Source organism: Manacus candei, unplaced genomic scaffold (assembly GCF_025592945.1).
Source record: "Manacus candei isolate 608988 ecotype Guabito, Panama unplaced genomic scaffold, ASM2559294v1 h1tg000014l, whole genome shotgun sequence".
In the NCBI taxonomy this organism is placed as follows: Eukaryota; Metazoa; Chordata; class Aves; order Passeriformes; family Pipridae; genus Manacus; species Manacus candei.
In genome coordinates, this window is record NW_026138062.1 from 12,516,071 (window position 1) to 12,539,524 (window position 23,454).

Below are 23,454 nucleotides of genomic sequence, written 5' to 3' on the forward strand. Positions count from 1 at the left end.
AATCTTAAAACTTTGGATACTCCTAAAATTCAGTAGTGTCTCAAAGCCTTGTGCTTTATCCTATTAAATTATCTGTGAGTTAAAATTTCCAAAAAAAATTATGCTCAACTTACAGGTTAGTGCTAAGTGTACATATATATATATATATATGTATGTGTGTGCATATAGATAAGATTGTCTAATGTAAAATAGATGCTCACAGGTTGGCAACATTTGTGTGCTGTTACTGTTTAGAACATCAGTCTTGACATTTATCTGCAGAATATCAGTGTTAGGTGTGACAAATATAACACAGCTCTTACTAGCACAGTACCCTGCCAGTTCCTCCCCTTCCATATGCTGAAGGGATGCTTGCAGACCTCAAGAAACTTGGCCTGAAACAGATTGAACTGACGCATTGTTCAAAAAGTAAGTTCAAGCTGCTCTCTGTGGATCACTGCCCTTGCTGACTGAAATGCTTTGTTACTCCTTGTTGGGGAAACCCTTATCATCTGTGAGTTCTATGGTATTTTGTTTACTGCCCCTTTTCTAACTATATGTCATTAACAGTTTAATTGCAGAAGCATATAAGGCACATATGGAAGCTTGCCATAGATATTACTTGTGATATTACTGATAGTGCACATGCCACTGAATTCATCTGTATTTTTACATTCATCATTCAGTATAAGGAATGCTACTTATTAATCTATAAAACATTTTCCAGATTTGCAACATTACCTTTCCTGACATTCTCATAGTTGCAAATTACTCACTGCTTTAGGAAAAAAGGGGCCTGAGAAACTTTGAAGACTTACTCCTTGTCACTTGTGGAAGAACTTGGATTCACTTTGCTGAGGTTATCGAGGTCTTGGTTCCTTTAGAGACAGAGCAAACCCCAGATCGTATCACAATCAGTATAACAAAATGTCAAGAAGTCAAACTAAATAATAATTTTAAAAAATTATAATTGGCACAACCTTTATGAATGAAAAAAAATAACTGATTAAAAGTTCAAGGCATACATCATTTTAGTAATTCAAAAATAGTCATAGTCACAGCCATATGCCCCCCATATGCACATAAGCCCACACTCTTCCTGAGGTAATGGAAAAGTCCATTTGTCTGTTTGGTAGGCTATCTAGACCAGCTCCCTCCCAAGTAAACTCTCCCTTCTCACAAGAAAGTTCATGTTTAAAGTGAGGGATGATGAGATCTAGTTACATCCACTAATTCTTGAACTTCCACACAAAAGATAGGATGTGATTTATTATTATTATTATTATTATTATTATTATTATTATTATTATTATTATTATTATTATTATCTGTTGTAAGGGGGAAATATTATTCCTTGAATTAGAACTTGTTAGTTAATTAATTTCCTTTTTTCAATATACTAACATTAGAGATACAATATATATTAATGTAACATAACTATTAGAAATGGAAATTAACATATTTATACTCTTTGAATGTAACTTTTAATGTTATCAAGTCAAAACATGGAGTGTTGTTTTGACTACCTTTATTTCCCTTCAAAGGATTGTGCTGGTCTTAGCATTTCTATAAAATACTTCATTTCCATGAAAATGCATTTTCAAAATTTTCAAACTCTTCTACTGAAAATTTTTCAGCAGCTTTACCCATAAAGTTACCATCTAGTTACCTTAACTCCCTACAAAAAATTGATATATTTACTCCTCAAAATAAAGCAATGGGAAAAGAATGATGCCTTTGATGACATGACAGTGCCACCCTATAGGACCTGTTCAGTCGCCTGGCAGTCAGCAATGTTCCATGTGTCTCTTTACTGACTTTTCATTCTGACCTGTTCTGTCATGAAACAACAGCCTTTTCAGGTTTCTTCTTGATCATGTTTGTCAGCTTTGGGGTTCCCTTTGATGAGATTATCAAGAGTGCAAGAAGACTCTACTGCCATTAACTACGATTCCAAACCAGTCCTTAATAAATTATATGCTTTTGGAAATTCTCTTTATATTATTGCAGATTTCACAGTTCCAGAGTATTCCTTCTGAAACTGTAGCCTTGCAAAACTATCCAAAACTATCGTTTCCTTTATGAGCTAACTGGATGGCAAATTGCTTCCTCAGTACGTGGAGGAAGCAACACTGAAATTATAGTGAGTGTAAATAAGGACTCAGGTAGTTCCTTTAACTTATATTTTTGCAAATTTTATTTTAAAAAACCAAAACCACCAAAAAAACCAGCTATGCACGTCTGACATGAGTAATATATGCATTATAATTCTTGTTTCTTGCATCCTCCATTCCTTTATGTTCTTAGAGGTATTTTAAATATGCATCTGAACTCTCCTATGAAGCCTACCAAAGCTTTGCAATTGCAGCTGCCTCAATGATGATCTTTATGTGCTATGCAACCTGCACATATATATAAGCTTCAGTGTTGTATATTCACCCAAAACATAGAGAGCAGGAGATTTGGGACTCCTGTTCATTCTGGCTGAAGTCATGGGATTATATGCAGTTTACTCAACACAGTTATCAGTAGCCTTTCTGCTTACTTCTGCTGACTTTCACAGCATGGAGCAATAGAAAAGCTATGACAGTATCAAAGCTGTGCCCTGCAGGCCACTATGTCTGTATACTCCTATGAGTTAGTTCCCTTCTGTAGTCTGTAAATCATAATGACTTTGCAGCCAACAGCATTTTCTTACTTCCTCATACATTATTTTCTGTGCTTTGGGTATCCCAATACACTGACTGGCTTGCAAGGAAGATTTTACTTGTTATCCAAAGGGATAACAAAAGTAATAAAAGTCTAGGCTACACATGCACTCCTGGTCAACTACAGCCTGATTTATAGAACTCTCAACTCTAAAGAGTCCTAATAAGTGAACAAAACCAGTTGCAGCTGCAGATTACAGCGCAGAAATAAATACAGACTGACCTGTTCCCTATGCTTTATGGTTACTATGGAACAAAACTTCTATAAAACACAACCCTTAGAAGATATTAATTTATTGCACTCGTAACACTTCTCAGACTTTCAGCCTCGTGAAACATCTTGACATGACTGCACCAGGTAATGAGGACTGGCATCTTTCGAGTTGCCTTGAGGTGGCTGGCTGGTGCAAAGGAGAGGTCGTAGGACACACAACTTCAAGTTACTGGTTCAAGCACAGTTCAGGTTATTATCAACTAAAGTTAAAATTTGAGAGCTGTTATTTATAAAAGGATAAAATGTAAAGTAGGGCAAGCTACAGGACATAGTGCATATCTCAGAATTTGTCTGATTTTGTTCAGGGCGTACTTTTGCTGACTTTTTAAATCTCTCTGTTAGCAAAGCTGTGTTTACTTTAGCGTTAGCGCACAGTGAGCACCAGTGTTGATATCAGCACATAATCCAGCCTCACATTAAAAACTAGAGTGAGCGTGCATTATAGAGCCTAAACAGAATTTCAGGTTAGGTTTCGTTTGACAGTTGTTACGTTGTTAAAAATCAGCAATACAATTTATCCCTTTTTTAATATTTCTAAAAGAGATGACAAGCATTACTGTGTGATAGAGACTAACCTATATTCATATACTGAAAAGGCTCCTTGCATATCAGAATATTAGATGCAGTGCAAGGCTGCTGTGGAGAAGGATTTCCAGTTGCAAGTATAACTGTCACTTGAAAAAACAAACTATTTTGGTGTCCAAGGCTGGCTGAATTGAATTCCTACTGCTTACATTTGTCAACAATTTTTTAAAATATAGATGATGATGAAAAACAGCAGCATAAAACGTCTATACAAAGCAGTTTAGACAAACTTGAGGAAATATCTTTCAAATATGGTAGATGGCTTGTAATAGATGTTGGCATTTTTCTTAAGTCATTCCAAAGGATGCCACCTCCAAGCATAGTATCTTTTGCGACAGCCATTACATCTCTGTGAACATTCTGCCTGGGGTGAGTATTTTTGAAATGGATCAGAATGAGGTGGGTTAGACAGCCTGCCAGGAGGAGAATACACAGTTTACTCGCAAATACAGTAAAATGAAGTATTTTAATAAAAACTCAGGACACGACTGGAAGTTTTTAGGGGCACCTAACTCAGGATAACTAATATGTATTTTTTTATTTTGCAAAAAAATACTTGTAACAGCACTAGAGAGGAATTTGTATCACCTTTTGTACAAAAGGATCTCAAGTATTGAAACAATTAATTAATTTATTCTAAAATAAAAACGTTAAGACTTGCATTAAGACCTCGGTGTGCTTGTCATCATTGCTGAAGTATGGAAGACAATTCTATTGATTCATTTACTTTTCTCTTTGTAAGTGAGCGCCTTCAGAAAAAACTCTATTTAGCCTTTAACATCCCTTTTCAGAAAAATGCTTAAAATAACACTGTGAATCCAAAAGGAAGCCCCACTCTGAAGGACAGAAAAAACTGTGTGCAACTAGGCCACTGTGGGCCTCATGCTGTAAACTTGGTAACCATGAATTTTTGCTGCTGCTATCTGATATTTTGCCTCTAGCTGCTTGTGTAAAATAGGATTAGAAATCTGACAATTAATGAAGAGAGTGCAGTAAAATAAAAGGATAGCAAAGAACATAAATAAAAATAAGTGTAAAAAAAAGCTGTCAAAACAAGCTGCATGTAGAATATATGGTTTAGTTTAACCAGGGACTCTTATTCTGCCATATCTTGACCCCTATGCCTCTCAGACACAAACAGAAAGGGAAATTATATAACGCTTGTGTGACAAGCTCAACAGCTAAATTTCAAAAGCTTGGTATCTCTGACCCTGTATCAGTATCAGCAAATGTTTCTTCATTTACCGAAAAATTATCTTTTGCATTACCTCATTCCATTGATGTTAGGTATCTGGTGTCTTCTTTAATTTAATGTACAAATGATCTATGAACATTTTCAGTAAGTAATTTTTAAAAGTGTAAAAATTAATGTATTATGTAACCACAAGGTATGAGTTTTTTCCCTTTTATGTTTTGTATCAAAAAGTTAGAGAAATTGAGTTGTCTACATTTGGCTTTTATTTTCAGTCTGCATTTGATTTCTAACTCAGTTCACTTGAGATAAAGATCTAATACTTTTCAGTCCTTCTGCTCTGTGAACTATGCTTGTGAATCTCACTTATTTCAGTGGATAATAGTTCAGAAACTCTGGTTTAGCTGGTGACAGGTCAGATCACCATCAAAAAGAAAACCACAAATTAATCCTACATCCACACGTTCAAGCACAGCTCACAGTTTTTGTTGGGTTTTTAGTTGGTTTGGTTTTTTTTTTAATCTTGAAAACATTCAGATAAAATTTCAAATGACATGGAAGCAGGAAACACGTGAATCATACCTACAAAAGAGCTTTAGTGATGTCGTAGTTGTTCAGTGAAAGCACTGAAAATCTTTCTAATGTTTGTATTTGCAAATTCTGAGAGCAATGAAGAAAATGTCAATAAAAATACATTTTAAAAAGTTTGATTGCATTTTTTCTGACTGTTCTTAATGCTGAGGTGAAATTGAAGTTGATCCTGGACATATGTACTAAAGGAAGTGAGAAAGGAAATTTTAAACAGACTGCAGCCATGCTCTTGTATCTCAAGGATCATGCAGGAGAGTATGTGCCCACAACTCCCTAGTCATTCAGTGAATGCTTATTTAACCTGTAAAAGTCTTGCTGAGCCCCTATCTAGTTCCAAATGTTCCCTAACTCTTGAAGGCATTCTTACCTAGTTATCTAGAATTTCATAATCCCTTTTTGCTGATACACCAATAGTTGACATAATACCCAAGCACCAATATTGTAGGTGTCGTTTTATGGACTAGAAAACTGAAGGACCATGCGTATTGCAGAAGGTTTGCTGTATTGCCTTTAATGAGTTGGACACTTCATGTCAAATCCCGGGATACTCAGTAAGGTTTCAGATGTAGTCACTCTGTCATCATCAACATAATCATGAGCAATCCAGAGGCAGATATTATAGCATACTATTTGAATACTATTAAAGGCGTCATGGACATTATTTTTAATAGATGTCCATCTGTTTTCTGATTAAAAGCACTGAGCTGAATTATAAAAACTACTGAGATGACTGAGATGATATTATAAGATATATATAGTATTTTTAACTGTGAAACCAAAAAAGTTACATCTGTTGTCCTTTCTTCAGTGATCTCTCCCAGTTGACCAACAAAGAATTCCAGTCAACAGTTCCCTCTTCTGAAATTATGGAATATAGAAAGACCACACTAACCAAGTCTGGCTAAAACCATAAGGGCATTTCTGACCTAGTCATGTCTGCACAGGAGAAGGCAAAAACAATCAATTGCCAAGTGGACCTTCCAACTCTGAACTAAAAGAGTTGGTGTAGAGTATACTAAATGTGTCAGCCGTCTTACTGGATAAAGTTTAACATCATAGGCCCAGCTGAATTTTGATCTGCTGTTATGGCTGTGTTACTGTCCCTGTATCAGGCTTTTGTCATATATAACTGGGAACGAGTAAAGGAGTTCTTTGAGAAAAGATTGGCATTTATTCTGAAGCAGGGTGCATTTCCTTCCACATTGCTATGCTCACTGATCAGTGCCAGAAGCCCTCATTCAGACCTTTCATCAATAACAGCTGAGGATGAAAGAACAGAAGAAGCTTGCAGTCAACTGTGAAAGCTAGCTTATACTGTGCCAAAAACAGTGTAATTCTTAGCCCAGAGGATTTTGGAGTTAAATACAAAGGAAGAAGCTGTTGATCAAAATGTTTCATAGAAGGTAGACTGAGAAAGATTACTGAAAAAGGACAATAACTTATTCCATTTTGCTTGAAGGGTATGTATGACCCTGTAAACACTGTATTAACTTTTCAGTTGGGAATAATGGGCTTGGATCTCTTCACATAAGCTGTGCAACAGTGAGTTGTTTGTATCAACATGCAGAAAAGCTGCAAACCAGCATTCCAGTGAATGCTGAATCTGTCAGAATTGAGAGACAGAAGGTGCCTGTCACTTGGAAGCCCTCTGCTGAAATGCAAAAATGTATAATCAAAAATGACTGTATTGATTTGTACTATCAAAAACAATTTAGAAAGTGTAAAGCCACTTCACCATAAAGAAACAATTGTCATTGTAGCCAAAGCAAGCTACTGAATTGTGAGTGTATATGACTTCTGTTTTAGCACCCTTGCTTCCAGCATTTTTTGAGGGACACAGGTGTCCTTCAGAACATTTTAGAGGTCTCCAGAAGGTCTAGATAAAAAGTGAAAGCAAACAAAAAGACATCCCAAAGGAAAAGTCACACAGGAATTACTGGTATGGGAGCCACGCCTTCAAATTTTGGTCATCTAAACTTTAGTTCAACCAAAGGTAATTGTTCAGGACATTTCTAGTGGCTCTTTGGAACTGCCTGTCTCATAGAATGGTTCGGGTTGAAAGAGACCTTAAAAATCGTCTAGTTCCAACACGCCTGCCATGTGCAGGGGCACCTTCCACTAGACCAAGTTGCTCAGAGCCCCATCAAACCTGGTCTTGAACGCTTTCAGGGACAGCAACTATCTCTCTCACTAGAGTAGTTTTCTCTTTTTTGTGCAATGGGAACACATAATTGGCCAATGCCTCAAAATGCACGTACATGTTCTCTCACTTTTCTGCTTTATGCAACTCTAGAGCAGGAAAAGTTTTATCAATAAATGTTCATTTAGGAGACCTGACATGATGGTTTTAATTCCATTGGTTTGGAAAATTCCAAGTTGATAACAGTTTACTCTTTTTCTTAATAATTTGGAAAAACAATCCTTTTTCTTATTTTTTTTCCTCTTTTCAAAGTTCCAGATGTTGATAGACATAGAAATGTGTGTTACAAGAGTTAATTTAAGCACAGGTAAATAATTTGTCATTCCTTCACAATCAATTACCATGAAAACTGGCAACACACCTCGGGTTAAATAGAAATATCATGAAATAGGAGCAAAATACAAACAAATTTACAGCATTGTCTAGATTTTCTATTATCTGACAAGAGTAATGATATTTAATTACTCTATACAGTATAGGAAAACCCTGTACAGGAGTAAGAATATAGAATTACCTTAATTATGTCAGAAAAAAATCTTCTAGTTCCTTGTTTCTGTTCCCTAGAAATTGCCTCTCTCACCCACATACACACAAATACACAGCTGAAACATTTTCTTCAACCTAACTGCTGTAGATGGCATATCAAAAAGATATGCTTATGTAAAAGTTTCTACAATATGCCTTGTGTCCCTACAGACTAATAGTCATTTGCTGATAGCAGAGAATCTCCCCACAGATGCTTTACAAGCTGAGTGGGATGTCTCTCTAATTTCTTATATAGCCGCCCTTACGATCACCTCATAAGCTTCTCCTCAAGTATGTCCAACATGAATTCTGATATATCTATGCAAAATAAAAGATAAATTCATCACTTCTACAATTTATGAACTCTTGGAAATATGGCTTTTTGGTTATTCTGCATCTTTTGGTGGTAATGCCTTTGTTAATGCCCTGATAAATGTGGCCCACTGTGACAAACACATTGGTTTCTGTAATGGGGTGTGTGCATATATATATATATATATGCAAGGAAGCAGTGCAGTTGAATACAAGTGAGCCCCATTATAAAAGCATTTGATAGAAATACACATTTTTGCACCCTAACTGTAATCATTAATGAAAGATTGACTTAAACACCCTCAGGGTGTTGGAAGTGGTTTAACAACATTTTCTACTGAACCTAGTTCTTCAAAAAAGTCTGGCTTTTAAACACCTGCAATTGATGGTTGCTACAATTACGTAGTGGAAAAATACAGAGTGAGAAGGTTGGATCTTCACTGAAGTGGAAATAAAACACAAAAAAGAACCTGATAAGCAATGAATAAAAGGCCCATTGAAGAACTCAGGAAAATGTCTCTGTATGTAGGCAGTGTAGTGCTCATCTGCTGCTGCATTTGTGTGATACCAATAGACCTGATTTGACCTATTATGCTCTGAAAAATGCACAATTATTAGGCAGTAGTTATCTTTATTTTTTCTGTGTCCTAGCCTACTTATGCTGTCTAAGGTATCTGTAAGATGTCTTTTTCGTTCTGTTAATCATATCCAAGAGGTGGAGGTCCATATGTCCATGCCTCTAGATATGAGATAGATATATACATTATTGTATACTCTGTGTTTTTAGATGGATGCCACGTTTAACTGTTGTCCATGAAAACAATGCAAAATTGCTTTTTACGTTAACAGAATCAATGTTAGGCCTTACATAGAACACTACACAATGAAGCTTAAACTTTTAGCCAAAAGAGATAGTATCTGACATCCTTTTCAGGTTAAATCCCTTCTAAAAGATTTTCCTTGTATCACTGACCAGTTTGATAGAAAGCTAATTACCATTTTCTACTTATTTTATACTGAAATTAATTCATTATTCCTTTAACATCCCTATCAGAATCCTGAGTGGAAAACAAATAATCAATTAAGTATGAGTTTTAAAAGCATGACTTGAAAATGTTTCCATTCAAAGTAAAAATATAGGAAACTAATGTATGCAACTTAAAAGAGTATTCTACTAAAAATTGATGTTACCATACATACTCTTCACATATACTTCCCTGTGTGACACAACCACTTTTGCAAAAAATGTAGTATTTTTATGACATTTTTAATAGAAAAACAGCACTTCTGCTGACAGCTGATTAATACATTTTTGGTTAGCATAGATTTAACAAAAATCTGTAGTTCTGTGAAGTTAACACAGCAGCAGCAGATGGATGACATCTGAAGCACCAGCCAAATGTAAAGGAATTAATAGCAGCAGTAGAGAGGGCTGAATTTTACCCACTAAGATTACAGACTACTTACAGTTTATATACTGACACAAATAGCAGTGCGATGTTGCCATAGAAACTTGTAGACCAGTAAAATATTCCTCCAGCTCTTCACCAATGAAGGGACAGGAATGCAGAGCTTGATGTGGTAATGAGAGCAACCAGGGGGTGATGAATGTGAACTGATTGAGGGTGAGGATTAAGGAAGACCTTAAAAATCCTTTAAGAGTGAAGAATGGCTGTGACTCCCTTGGTTAATACAGTGGCATATTTAATTCTCTAAGATGCCCTATGTTTGTTAATAGGAAAATGTTTCAGTGAAACATTGCTTGTTTTCTAGGGATTACGCTCTGAGGCATCTTTTGGATGCTTTCTTAGTAATTTTATACTGATTTTACATACTGAGGACTTTGGGCAAGGGAAACACAATTCCAAATAGTATACACTATAGCTTTAGACCCCACTAAACTGAACTTTATGAATCAAACTAATTAAAATTAGTTAATTTAAACTAATTTTAGTGACTGAACCATTTCATATATCTAAGTAAAAATGGCAAAATGAGCTACTATAATTCTCAGTGCATATCTAGAAATCTGTTTCTAATTCATTCAATTTTTAATTGCATATTCAGGCCTTTTATTCTCTTCAAGGTCACGGAATAAAAGTTTTTGAGTGCTTATAGAATCATAGAATCATAGAATGGCTTGGGTTGAAAGGAAACTTAAAGATCACCTGGTTCTAACCCCTTTGCCATGGACAGGGACAGCTTTCACAAGAGCAGGTTGCTTAGAGTCCCATGGTCTTGAACATTTCCAGGGGTGAGGCAGTTATTGCTGATTGTTTTGAAAAGCATAACATCTCCATCAGTACAGAACCTTACAATTTGCTGAAATTTTAGTTAAAAAGAGTCTCTGTCTTTTCCACCAATAACTTTCTGGTATTCTATACTCTTTCCAAGATTAGTACACATGCCATCTAACTTATACCACAAGAACAAGTCCATCTGTTTAAATGTACTAATTTTGTCACACTAAATCTATATGTTGGGATTTTACTATTTAAAATGTTAAGACTGCAGTGCATGAGTTGGGGTGTTTTTATATACATAGTAATGTGTAGTCATTATCTCTCCCAAAAGGTATTGAAGAGCAAAGAAAATACACTGTATAATCATACTACTCTAATTTTATTTGTTTCCAAACATTTGTAGCAACTATCTATATTCTGCTTTTCAAAATGAAGGCTAGACAGACTAAAAGATTAAAAAATGGAACACCTGGAATAAGTTAGCAAGTCAATGAAATGGAACTCAAAGTTTGTACTTCCAGGTCAATGGTTAGGACTAGATAAATGCTGCATTAATCACACACATGTCCAAATGAGATATCAAATAGAGTAATAAAACAATTTGAGTACTTACTATCACATTTATCAATGCTAATCAAAATATCATTTTTATGTTACCTTGCTATAGCTTGAACGTCCACATCGGTCTTTGATTTCTGAAGGGTCACCTGTTCTGATGAAAGAGCAGCCCTGCAATAGAAATGGTGGAAACATGCTGAAGGTACAAGACTATTTCCAAGAGCCTGGAGTAACAAGACACGGGGAAGTGGGTTCAAATGGAAAAAGAGTGGGTTCAGGTTATATATTAGGAAAAAATTCTTTACTGAGAGGGTGGTGAAGCACTTAAACAGGTTGCCCAGTGGAATTGTGGATACCCCATACCTGGAGGTGTTCAAGACCAGGCTAGATGGGGCTCTGAGCAACTTGGTCTAGTGGAAGGTGTCCCTGCCCATGGCAGGGGGGTTGGAACTAGATGTTCTTCAAGATCCTCTTCCAACTCAAACCATTCTGTGATTCTATGAAATGGTTTTTTATTGAGAGTGAGTTTGCATTTTCTTTGAGACATTTTTCTCTTTTTTTCTTTAATATATAGTATATATATAAAATATGTGTCTAAAGAATTATACATATATAAAAATAAAAATATAAAGAGCTATGTAATGTAGTTCACTAGATTACCACTGAGCCTTTTGAATAATTAGTATCCCAAGAGTTACTGTTTTGCTAGTATGGATGTAAGAGTTGACTGCCATTTCTTTACTGTTTCAAAATTATTTTAGTAATAAAGGAACTTCTAGATCCTTTTCTCCTACCTAATAAATAAATTTTACTTATTTAGTAAAGACAAAACTTTTGCTTAACTAACAAAGTACTGATTTTTTAAAAGCTAAATAAGTAAACAATTACACTTCCCTATTTTTATTTATTTATGTGAACAATCAGATTGGTCACTACAGGAATACTTAAATTATAAGAAATTATAAGAAAGGTGGCTGATGCAGTTAATGAGGGCTATCTGCTCCTTCAGAAAATTTTTCTATTAGTATGGCAACTAAACCATGACAAGCTGTGTAGCCGTCTTAATTATAAGCCATGAAATTGCAGGTTGGTTAAGTAATCTTTTCTTAATTTAGACCATATAAAATATACATTTAATTAATGAATTATTTAAATAAATTAGACACTCAAATAAGGTTGGAGTACTTTACATCAATTCATCTTATGTTAATGCCATCTATTACAAGCTTTTGCTTATGCAAATTTACCACTTTCTTCACTTTATTCATAGTGATTTGCAACATATGTAGCTGTGGAACTTAATTTGTGAAGCAGTTTTTAATTTTTATGGAGTTACAGTTGTTTTTTCAATTTGAATAAATATCCAATTAAATGTTTTAAGCAAATGAAAAAAATTGCTTTTCTGCAAGGAAGTCTTCTTCATGCCCTTCTGTGACATGGACTATAGAGGAACCCTTCCTGGTAAATTATACAGTGTTTATATTTTAATTAATACGTCTGTGTTAATAATTAATACGTCTGTTCTAGAACAAGCAGCAGTCACAAGTATTGAGGCCACGTTACTGAGAACACAGCTGCGTTGGGCAGGGCACGTCTCCAGGATGAAGGACCACCACCTCCCTAAGATCTTGCTTTATGGTGAACTTGCCACCGGCTGCCGCAAGAGAGGAACCCCGAAGAGAAAAGGACTCCCTGAAACAACATCTCAGCCTTGGCTGTATTGATCACCATAACTGCTCTACTCTGGCCTCTAATCGAGAGACCCGGAGACACACCATCTATAACGCTGCTGATGCTTTTGAGAAAGCACGCAGGATCACCCTTGAGGAGAAAAGGCAACGCAGTAAGAATCGTGCCTTGCAGAATATACCACCTAAGGAGTCTTTCTGCTGTGCCTTTTGCAACCGGACGTGCCTGTCTCGTACTGGCCTTTTCAGCCACCAGCACGCTTGCAACAAACATGGGTAGAGCCCTTCCCAAATCTTCGTTCACAAAGCCTAGCCATGATGATGATATTTTAAATAAATCTAAAATAATACTCAAGGTTTATGCGTAGAAGTGTGTTACATTTCTAAATCTACTAAGAAGCAAAGTAAGCAAGATATACCTTGTTTGAGCCTCTGAATTTCCTGAAGTGGCGCTAGAGAAAGAACAGAGTAACCATTTCAGAAACCAAGTAGGTAGTATTTCGGAATGCAAAATGCTAGTATTGAAGCACTTTGCAAGATTTAGGTGAATCAACAGCAATTAATTTTACTTTTCCTTCCTTCCAAGATGATATTTTTCTTTTTTCTTAATGCAGAATACATGTTTAAGTCAAGTAGCATAATACCAAGATTTAATCACATTCTTGATATGTTACTAAGATAATCCTTCCTCAATGGACATTCTCTGGTCAATCACTCTGACTCACAGTGTTTTGTTTTCAGCATAAAAATCACAACCAAAACACTCAATTCCAGTGAGCTGCTTATAGTCTTAGCTCCAACTGCAATTTCTTTTAAGTGTTCTGTAAAGGATGCTTAATCAGCTGGGAACTGAGGCAAAGAACTCTAGAAGTTTACATATCACGTGTATCATGTATATCGTGTTGGTATATAAATAACCCTGACCAAAAAACCCACATACCCATGATTACTGAACTCCCTTCCTGAGGACAGCAGAACAGTCAGCCGTTCTCAGATTTGAAGATAAGACACAGCTCTTTACTCAATCTTTAGGACTGATGGTGACCTTTAAAAACTGCATATTAGCATCTATGCATGGTGCTTTATTTCCTGAAACTCACAGGCAAGTAAAAGGCTTTCCTTCACTGGCTATTATTAGTAATATTCACAATTGAAATAGCTTTCATATCTTAAAAGCACTTTTAGAAGTTAAACCAATTAATCATTAAATGTCCATGACTTTTTAGCCAACTGTCCTTGATTACATCATTGTTAGAGGATCCAGGAAGGGACATGAAAGCTTCAGACAGAATATGCCTGTATTTCAGTCTTCTCTGAACTATGAGACTGGAGGAGTAACTGGTTAATTAGTGTTGAGAAGAATACAGGAATCCCAGCTTCCTATTGAAAGATGGGTGGATGGCATATAGAGGATGCATCTTTCAAAATTACCATGACCTTAGCAAGATATTGAAGTGAAGGCAGATAAATTCATCACAGTGGGCATATTAAAAACATCTAGTAAAGACTGACTTAAAAAAAAATAAACTTTAGCATCTATGAGCTATCTTTGTGCTGGGTAGAGAGTGACTTTGAATATTTGGCCGAAGAGATAGAATGTAGTAAACATAAGATTAAAAATAATTGACAAATTTAGTTTTAAGGGTTCACCTTGAAGTCTTCCAGTAACAGAGATTCCATAAACTCCCTGGGCAATAATCTACCAAGGATTATACCTAACACGACAATGTATCCATTCATTTCTGTTTCATTTAATTCTCATCATTGCTATGCATGACTCATGTTGGAAGTTTCCCGGATTAAAACTAGGGAAACAGAAGGCCATATTGGAGCCAATAGGGGACCTAAGCAGAGAATACCATGGAAATTCATTCATTAATATTTTAAACCATCCATATTCTGGTTTTAGATATAGGTCCAAGAAATGTTCTCTGTTCTCTTTCTAGTCTGCCAGAAAGCAACCACAACTTCAGAAATAAATATTAAACATTCATCTGCAAGTAACTTTATTGTGATCTTTTCTTCTAAACTATTTCTTAGACACTTAACTGACAGGTGACTAAGCAGATCTTGAGGTTTTGTTGATGCTGTTAAGGGACAAGGATTAGCCCCTGGTTGTCAACAGAAATGGCACCAATAGATTCCTGCCCTTATGGCCAGTCTCTCTTTAGCAGATTTGCCTTGAGGCAAAATAACTGAAATAGTTCAAAAGGAAACCGTGAAAAAAATACACAAGCATGATAGAATAATTTTGGAGGCATTTACGTAACCTCAAGTTGCTGGCACTTCATATACTCAGACTTCGGTCAACACTGGGCATAAGGCTGCCAAGAGCAAAAACAAGTACTTAGGCATGGGATGCCTTCTTTTTGCAGGGTATCTTAGACATCAAACTCAGTCCATCAAAGAATAGCCCTGTTGTCTCACTCTCAAAATTGGCTCTAGCCAAGAATTAGGAAATAACTAGTAATCATTCATACTTACTGTCTGGTTTCCACTGCCTGTGTTTTGGTCTTAGTACTCGAAACAGGGGGTGGCATCCAAGATTGCCTGTCAATGTTAACAAATAAATTTTTGAGTATTTGTTTAATGCTGAACATCACACTGTGAATGTTAGAATGTCAAAAGTGGTGTAAAAAATACCTGGAATTTTCCTTAAATTATCAGCATTTTGAAACACTGCATGTATACACTTTTTAGACCATTTTTTTACGTACAACAGAACGGAATAGGAAATAATACACTAATTTTAATTATTGTTGTAAAAAATGTATTCTGTGACTCTAGTCAATCTTTTCTGCAGTCTGAATGGTACAAATAAATGGATCATTCCTGGAAAGGACAATCAGATAAAGAGCACAAAGGAAAGGGTGTAAAGTATCAACCCAAGGAACAAATTCAGACTATTACAGGTTACATAAACAGAACAAGCTGTTCCTTTTTTTCCTTTTTTCCCCCTCTAAATATCAATCCAGGAATTGTTTGTGAGGAAAAAACAATTGTAACAGGAACAGTTCAATTCATTGATGACCTTCTGTATCTTCAAAGAGCCTGAAGAGAACTACTGGACTGAAAACACCTTAAACTTCCACCAAATAAGCAGGACTATTAATATAGAAACGATCACATTTTAATTTCTACATTCATAATTCTAATGATCACATTTTTATGCATGAAATATGAAAAAAATCACAAATTAACAGAATTTACAGCTGAGAAGGATGCAGAAAAATATGGCTATCACCAGCAGTGTATTTTAAATTAAAAATTTACTTAGTTCTACACCCTGTTTTTATTCTTCCCCAGAAAATACTATCTGAAATCCAGATTTTTAAAGGTGGCTGTATATCATTTAGGGAACTCTGTGGTTCATATTTACTGCAACAGCACAGGGTGAAGTTTGGCATCAGAGATTTCACAATTAGAATGAGCTACAATGCTTTAAATTTAGGCACTAAAAATGCTTATGACACTGAAATAGCTGAGTTAGGGGCTGCAGCAAAGAGTTAGCACCAGTTGTGCCATGTCCACTGGGCTCACGAAACTGGCTCTACAAAAGCAACATTTTAACTCCCAAGGAAAAAGCCAGAGTGTGCAAAAGTTTAATTCTTGAAGCTTGCTGAGGAACTTGAGTGGGCTGGAGGAGGAAGCTGGTAATGATTTTTTATGTAATTGTGATACATTACTAAGGCTTAATACGGTGCTATATATCCTCTAGCAACCAAGCAGTGGTGCCTATGAATACCTCTTTTTCTTGATTGAAGAAGTGGCAGCAGTGTTTGTGAGTGCTGCATTAGGAGTCCAAGATTGCCTGTTAAGGAAATATACTTAATTCATTAATCTTCAACAGGGGTATCATTTTAAACGATAAAAAATATCAGAATCTGTGTATGGTAAATCGTATAACTATATTTCTACATGCCAACTGAAATTTTGGAAATACCTCAAAGAATACAGAATTTGGGACACTAAGGGATTCTGATGTTTGGAGAACAGCTGCATTTTTACTTGGTAACCAAAGTAATTTCTGACTTCTTAAAGTCTTGACTTCTGTACCTATGCTTTAGTCTCCAATCAGTACAATATTTAAAATCTTTATTTTTCATACTTTAAATTTTATGTTTCTTGTTCAAGTAAGCTGCTCAATGTTATGATATGCCTGTAAAGGAGATGGTATTCCTCATACTCCTAAACTATATAATATCCAAGACAGTGATTTTTCTCATAAAATTTATCAAAAAGTTATTGTCTTATTCTCTGCAAGTCAATTATAGTAATTGAAGTATAGAGCTTTAGAGCTTTACAAATAATTTTATTGCTCTCTGGGAGGAAAAAATATTTATACAATTGAAATGTCACTTAAGACCCACTTCAGAATTCATGGTTGGTCTGTTAAAAAACCATCTCCAGACAAAATAACATAAAATCCAGTTTATATGATGCTTCATGTGTCATCATCACCATGATTTACCACATACTGGTGCAAAACCATAATTTGAAAGAATGACCTCTGTTGAACTTTAAATGCCAGAGGTATTGATTTACTCTTCAGAGCAATATCTCAGTTCTTCACAAGATGACTTTTTGAATTGCTGTGCTCTTTAGCAAATATATTCTGTGTAACTTATTACTGATAGAACTCTGCTGCTGATGAAGGCAGAAAGCAATGTATTTGTCCCTTTGCATTTATAAATATGGTGATTGAGATCTTCTGACTTTCTTTAATAAAAATTTCAGTTAGTTAATAGCTGTAAGTTCTTTAGAAAATATTTTTTCGGTGTTGTGTAATCATATTACAAATATAAAGTGGCCACCTCTGAATCATAACAACTTTTTTAATAACATGTCAAAAATGTTGTGCTAACTTATTCTTGATTAAAACTCTTGTTTAAAAAAGACTGACATTCTGACAAAAGAAAAGTTTTCTACTGGAAAAATCAACCTGTCAAAAAGTTATTTTTTATGTTTTGGTAGCCAAGTTTTCCACTGGCAATGTACAATGGTATTTTCCACTGAAAACATTGATTAGAATTTTTTCATGTAGACTTCCCTCAGAACTATGTATTGCATTTGGTAGACTTTGTGCAGACAGATCTAGAGCTCTAGAATATACCTACACTTTTAGAAACACTCTGATTCTTTCTTCTTCTTTTGTTTAAAATATTGTAATTTTTAAACAATCACTATGCTGAGCAAATGTGTAATATGAGATGGTCTCTCTTTTAATCTGTGTGGAGAAATAGGCTTTTTTAAGGAAAATTCCTCTTACTCTAAAAAAAATATCTGAGAAACACCAGAGGAATTGTCCTCCGAAAGACCCTTTTTCTCCTCATTGGCTATAAAAAGTCTGTGGTAATCTGAATATAGAGTCTACATTCCAGCTGTCAGGTGATGAAATGAAGCCAACCATTAGGCCATATTCCATACAAGTAATTTCTCTATATATTCTCGGTATGTACATGTATTCTAAAGTTATGATAATGCATGATAAATGATAAATTATAATACATAATATTTAGATGATAATGTTTCCAAAACTCATACCTGTTGTTTTGCTTATCATTCAGAGTTGGGCACTTATTTACTTTATCAGTATCACTTCTGGTCGGAATTCTGTCAGAAACACAGAAATTATTGATAATAGACACTCTCATATTTTTTAAACTCACTTTCAATAAAATTAAAAGATGTAGTATCAATTTGCCCTGTGTATAGATTAAAAATTCCCCAGTATCAAAATAGGTATAGAACAGAAGCTGAAATTATATAAATTTAGTGCATTATCTGAAGAGCCTAAGTAGCTCACTGAAAAAGACTTTTCAAAGGTGATGTCCAAACAATGATAGATATACTGTATTAAGCCTCACTGTTGCTAACAATTTATTACAACTCCTTTGAATTAGACCAGAATACTAGAAAGAAAGCAGTATTCAGTCAAGCAGTATACACAGAACTGGCACCTTTCCCTCTCCCTCACCATTCCTTGAGAGATGCAACAGTCTTGTTTTCTTTACAGATTTTAGACATCAATGTGGTAAGAAAATATTCTGGTCTAAAATCCCTGGCAAAGCATTGTAATGACCTACAGGAATAACTTCTATCAAAGAAGTTATATTATTTGTGTTTAAATTGATATCATTAAGCCATGAAACTTCCATGAAGAAAAAAACACATAATTTTTTAAGCCTATTATGGATTCTACAATTGTTGCCTAAAACATTTCAGAATTTTCACAGAAAGCACCATGTAGCTATCCTAGTTGAAGCAGATTAAGTTCTTATTTTATTCCAACTTTCTTTCCATAGTGGAATATCCTTTAGTAAGAACAGGATGACTCCAAAATGCTCAAATATAAAGCGATGTACATTGAAATAGATGACAAATGCTGAGTTGAGAGAGTTATCTTAAGTATTTGGTTAAATCAAGTGAAACACGTCTTGAGCTACAACTTATTTACATATAGAAATTTCTTAATTTTAGTTACTATTCCCATCTATAAAGTGAAGCTAGAGACACAAAATAACTAATCCTAGAACTATAATCTAACATTATGTATAAACCTTCTGTATCCTGCCTTCAGCCAAGCAGGATGGAATACTGTTGTATTTAATTCAAAACCTTCCAAGGGGTTCTGGGAAACGATCTGCACCAGCATGTGCTCTGTGCCTTTTGCAAAACATAAATTTAATTGTGCAAATGACAATCTCGCGTCAGGGCAGATTCTGACTGTGACGGCAGCTACAGTTACTGGGAAGATCGCTAGAGGTCTCACTAAACATGCTGGCGTTGCTGCGGATGCAAACCTGAGCGTTCCTCCTTATTGCCAACTAGCCAACGAACCAGCATTTCTTTCTCATATCATTGTGTATTTTCAAAATTTTAGCACCTTGCTTTACGTAATTTTGTATTTCCTCATTTTAATGTAGTAAAGATTCTATCTGGCAAATTAAAGAAAAGTAAGTATAGTGTTAACTTCTCCTTGTACAACTTTTCAGCTTCTGATTGGCAGTTGAAGAATATTCTCTGTTCGCACCCAGAATGCCGTCTCCAACAGACATCTCTGGATCAATGGTCCATTTGGTCATGTTAAGTTTTTCTGAGCCAACTTATGTTTCTGGCCTCCACAGTATCCTGTGGTGGTGACTCCCACGATTAATACATGCATTAAGAGAAAAACAAATGTTCTCTTTCTTATCTTCTTCATTTTTTTCTTAAATCATGACACAAACATTTATAGAGTGTCTCCTCATTCTTACAGTGCAACAGAAAATACTCCTTCCTCACTCACTTTCCCTATATTACTCTTTTCCAAGATGAGGACTCTTTGTCTCTTCAGATATTCTGCATACGAAAGCTATTCCATACTTTCTCACCTTTTTCTTTAATTTTTTTTTGTGGTTCTATTGTAGTTTCTTCACATAAGTGAAATGATGCATGCAGTGTTCAAGATATTCAAAGCAGGTTCAAATCACATACTAAAGTAGTTTCTGATTTGCTCTCCAGTCCTTTCCTAATAAATTCTACCATTCCAAAGGATTACATTATTAATAAAGTGTACAATGAAAGTGTCTCATTTGCTTCAGTCCTATCTATTCCGATATAATTCCTATAAATGTACTTAGGATTCAGTACTTGAAAAAATAGTAATGTAATTTTCGTCACTATCTAACTTTTTTCTCCCCTCTTTCGTCAAATATTTAGTTAGCTGCTAATAATGAGAGAGAAATAAAAGGATAAATAAATTTTTTCTATCCATCCAGAAAGTCTGTCTGTTGTCATCTGTGCAAAGCAATTGTTGTCTGAGTTAGAAGCAGTGTAAATCTACATGCCAATACGTGTGCATCTACTGTCATCAATCTTTGGATTTCTGAAAAGAATTTAATAGTGTTCAATGTTTTCTTGTGCTTGCAGTCAATGGTGCAATTGCATATAGTCACCTGTAACATCTCTCCCAGGTCCTTGATATGGAAAATGATGTTTGAATTTTGTAAACACTGGGTTAGGCAAAATTCATATAAAAAACCTCCCTTTTTGAATGTGGATATGGCAGTATCCAGGAAGCAAAAGGCTGCACTTAATATGGCTTTTAGATATGTTTTTACTTGCACATTTACACATGTAATGAAGAACTCAAAATTATTCCTATAGTCATCAAAGATTTTCTTAATTCAAATTTCAATTATTATTTTGTCATTTTGAAAACTAGCTAGAGATATTCATCCAGATTCTTTAAAGCCTTTTCTTTTGTAATATTGCTGTCATGGCTAGAAGAGTTTCAAAGTAGAATTGTGAAAAGATGTTCTAATATCTAGATTGAAAACAGGTAACTCATAAAGAACTCTTGCAGAATAGAAGACTGCCATTTTACAGAATTTTAGCTAGGCAAAAATAGTTTTCCATAAAGACAACATGACATAATTCTGTAAACTGCTCTCCAATCCAACAGATCTCCAATATCAATGTAATTTTTCTCTAGAAGCGCCTACTAGGAGCAGTCCTTTGAACTTTTTTCTACATTCCAGAAACATGCTCTGTTTTCAGCTCTGTCTTTTACTTTTGAAGAAAAAAAAAAAGAATGCTGCTTTTTCACAGAGGCAATAAACAATATAGCTGTTCTGCAAACTGGTTACTACTAAGCTTGGAAGACTTCTGTACTATGGCTATGCTTGCCAGAAATAATTTATAAGAAAGTAAGGGAACTGTACCAAGTGGAGAACATCCTTCACAGAGGAAGCAGAAGTACCAAATTCAACCATAAAAAAGGTACTAAGTGAAAACACATCACCACACCCTGTTATGCCTCAGGTTGCAAGTTTGAGGAGTTGCAGAACATGTGGTCACCCCTTACAGAACTGCCTTCTGGCAATAGGTGTGCACAAATTAATCCTGGAATGGCTGTATTTCACAGTTTTAGGAAGACCATTGATGACTGAGGAGAAATAAATGACAGCAGCTTCCTCATTGTGATAATTTCAAGATAGAAGCATCATTATTCACTCCATTTATGGACATATTCTGCACTAATTATCAGAACTGTATATTCACACCTATAATCCTTTCTTTGTATTCTCTCTCATCACTTACATTTTAAGAACCCTTTATGTTAGATATTTGTGTATATGAAAACACAAAGACACCTTACAATCTCAAATAATTCAGACATTTTTATATATCAGCATAAACCAAAAAGGTATAGAGTGCAAAAGGACAATGGTCTTCAGTGACACTGTAGAAACCGTAACTGTCCTATGACTCCTAAATCAGTAATCAGAGTTTGATGCATGAAAATTAAACCTTAAAAATTGTTTGGAAGTCAATGAGCGTATGAATAAGTGTGACATAGCTGATATATCCTACTCAAATTTCCAAAAAGCTTCACAGAAATTTGCTTTAAGTGCCCTTAAATAAACTGATCTCCTATTGGTAATAGAGAAGGTCTTCCCATGCATAAATAACTGCTTAAAAAGTAGGAAAGATTTGAAATAAACAGTAAGTTTTCAGAGTGGAAGGAGAGCTGTATAAGACCTGTGCTTTTCCAATGTTCATGAATTATCTGGAAAAGAAGAAGAGTGAGATGATGTTGCTTGACTATGTCATTGATTCATGGTAGTCAAAACAAATCCCAATTGGCAAAGTTTTCAGAAATCATCTGCTAATATGTCAGATTTCTAGAATGGCAGATGATGCTCACTTTTCTTAGATGCAAAGTAATGCCTGCCAAGAAAAGCAATTGATCTCTGAATGAGTTATTATTACTAAGGAAAGAAATCTTGCAATTATATAGGTAATGTTATGAAATCAAAAGTCAATTCTCAACAGTGAAGAGCAAATTCAACGTTATTTAGTACAAGGAAAGGAAAAGCAAATGAACCAGAAGTCGTTGTTATACTCCTCTGTGTACGTACAAGGTGTGCATAGATCTTAAATATGTGCATCAGGATCTGGATCCCCAGATCAAAAAGACTAATATGGAAATATGAAAGATACAGAGAAGAGCAATATGTAAATTGAAGTTGTAGAATGGCTTCCTCATGATGAATGAACAAATACAGCAGGATTCACTGGGGTGAATAGACAGGGGTATGATACCACACAGGTTTCTAGCCTATTCTTTTCCAGCCTTATGTGGAGAAGGTAAATTTTATCTAACAATTTTGCATTGTATCTTACAGCAGTAGTAAGGGTCACGAAATAAAATAACACGGTGCTAAGAAACAACCAAACAAGTGCACGTTTTCCACAGTGTGTGTTTATGTGCAGGTACTCATAGCATCAGCATGTTTTGGATTGCAGATGTTAATGGGAGGGATGGATTTTGAAGATGCAATGCAGAAAGAATCTGCAAACACTAACATGGTGATACCTTAACAGAGGTCAGGGCTGAACAGAACATTCAAATTACATGAAAAGCATATGATTCTTATATTTGTACTGATCATAGTATGAAGTGGCAGAGAGGATTTGCAAAGAACAAGAGGTTTAGCCATGTTGTGCTTAACTATTGGAGACAGGACTTTGATTTATAGTTTGAAAAACAGAAAATTGGGAAGGAATGGTTATCATCTGTGGAAAGATACATACAGTTATAAGGACAAGAAT

At 35.2% G+C, this 23,454-nt stretch overlaps 1 protein-coding gene across 3 annotated transcripts in view; it reads right to left on the reverse strand.

Moving 5' to 3' along the window:
• SCEL (sciellin) overlaps positions 1-23,454 on the reverse strand; it is a 48,202-nt gene that overhangs the window by 12,887 nt on the left and 11,861 nt on the right. For all 3 annotated transcript variants that reach the window (XM_051780504.1, XM_051780503.1, XM_051780505.1), the window contains exons 6-11: positions 18,400-18,468; positions 16,601-16,666; positions 15,340-15,405; positions 13,275-13,307; positions 11,267-11,338; positions 798-857 (exon numbers count right to left, since the gene is read on the reverse strand). In XM_051780504.1, coding sequence (XP_051636464.1) covers positions 798-857; positions 11,267-11,338; positions 13,275-13,307; positions 15,340-15,405; positions 16,601-16,666; positions 18,400-18,468 — 366 coding nt within the window. The remainder of the gene's footprint in view (positions 1-797; positions 858-11,266; positions 11,339-13,274; positions 13,308-15,339; positions 15,406-16,600; positions 16,667-18,399; positions 18,469-23,454) is intronic.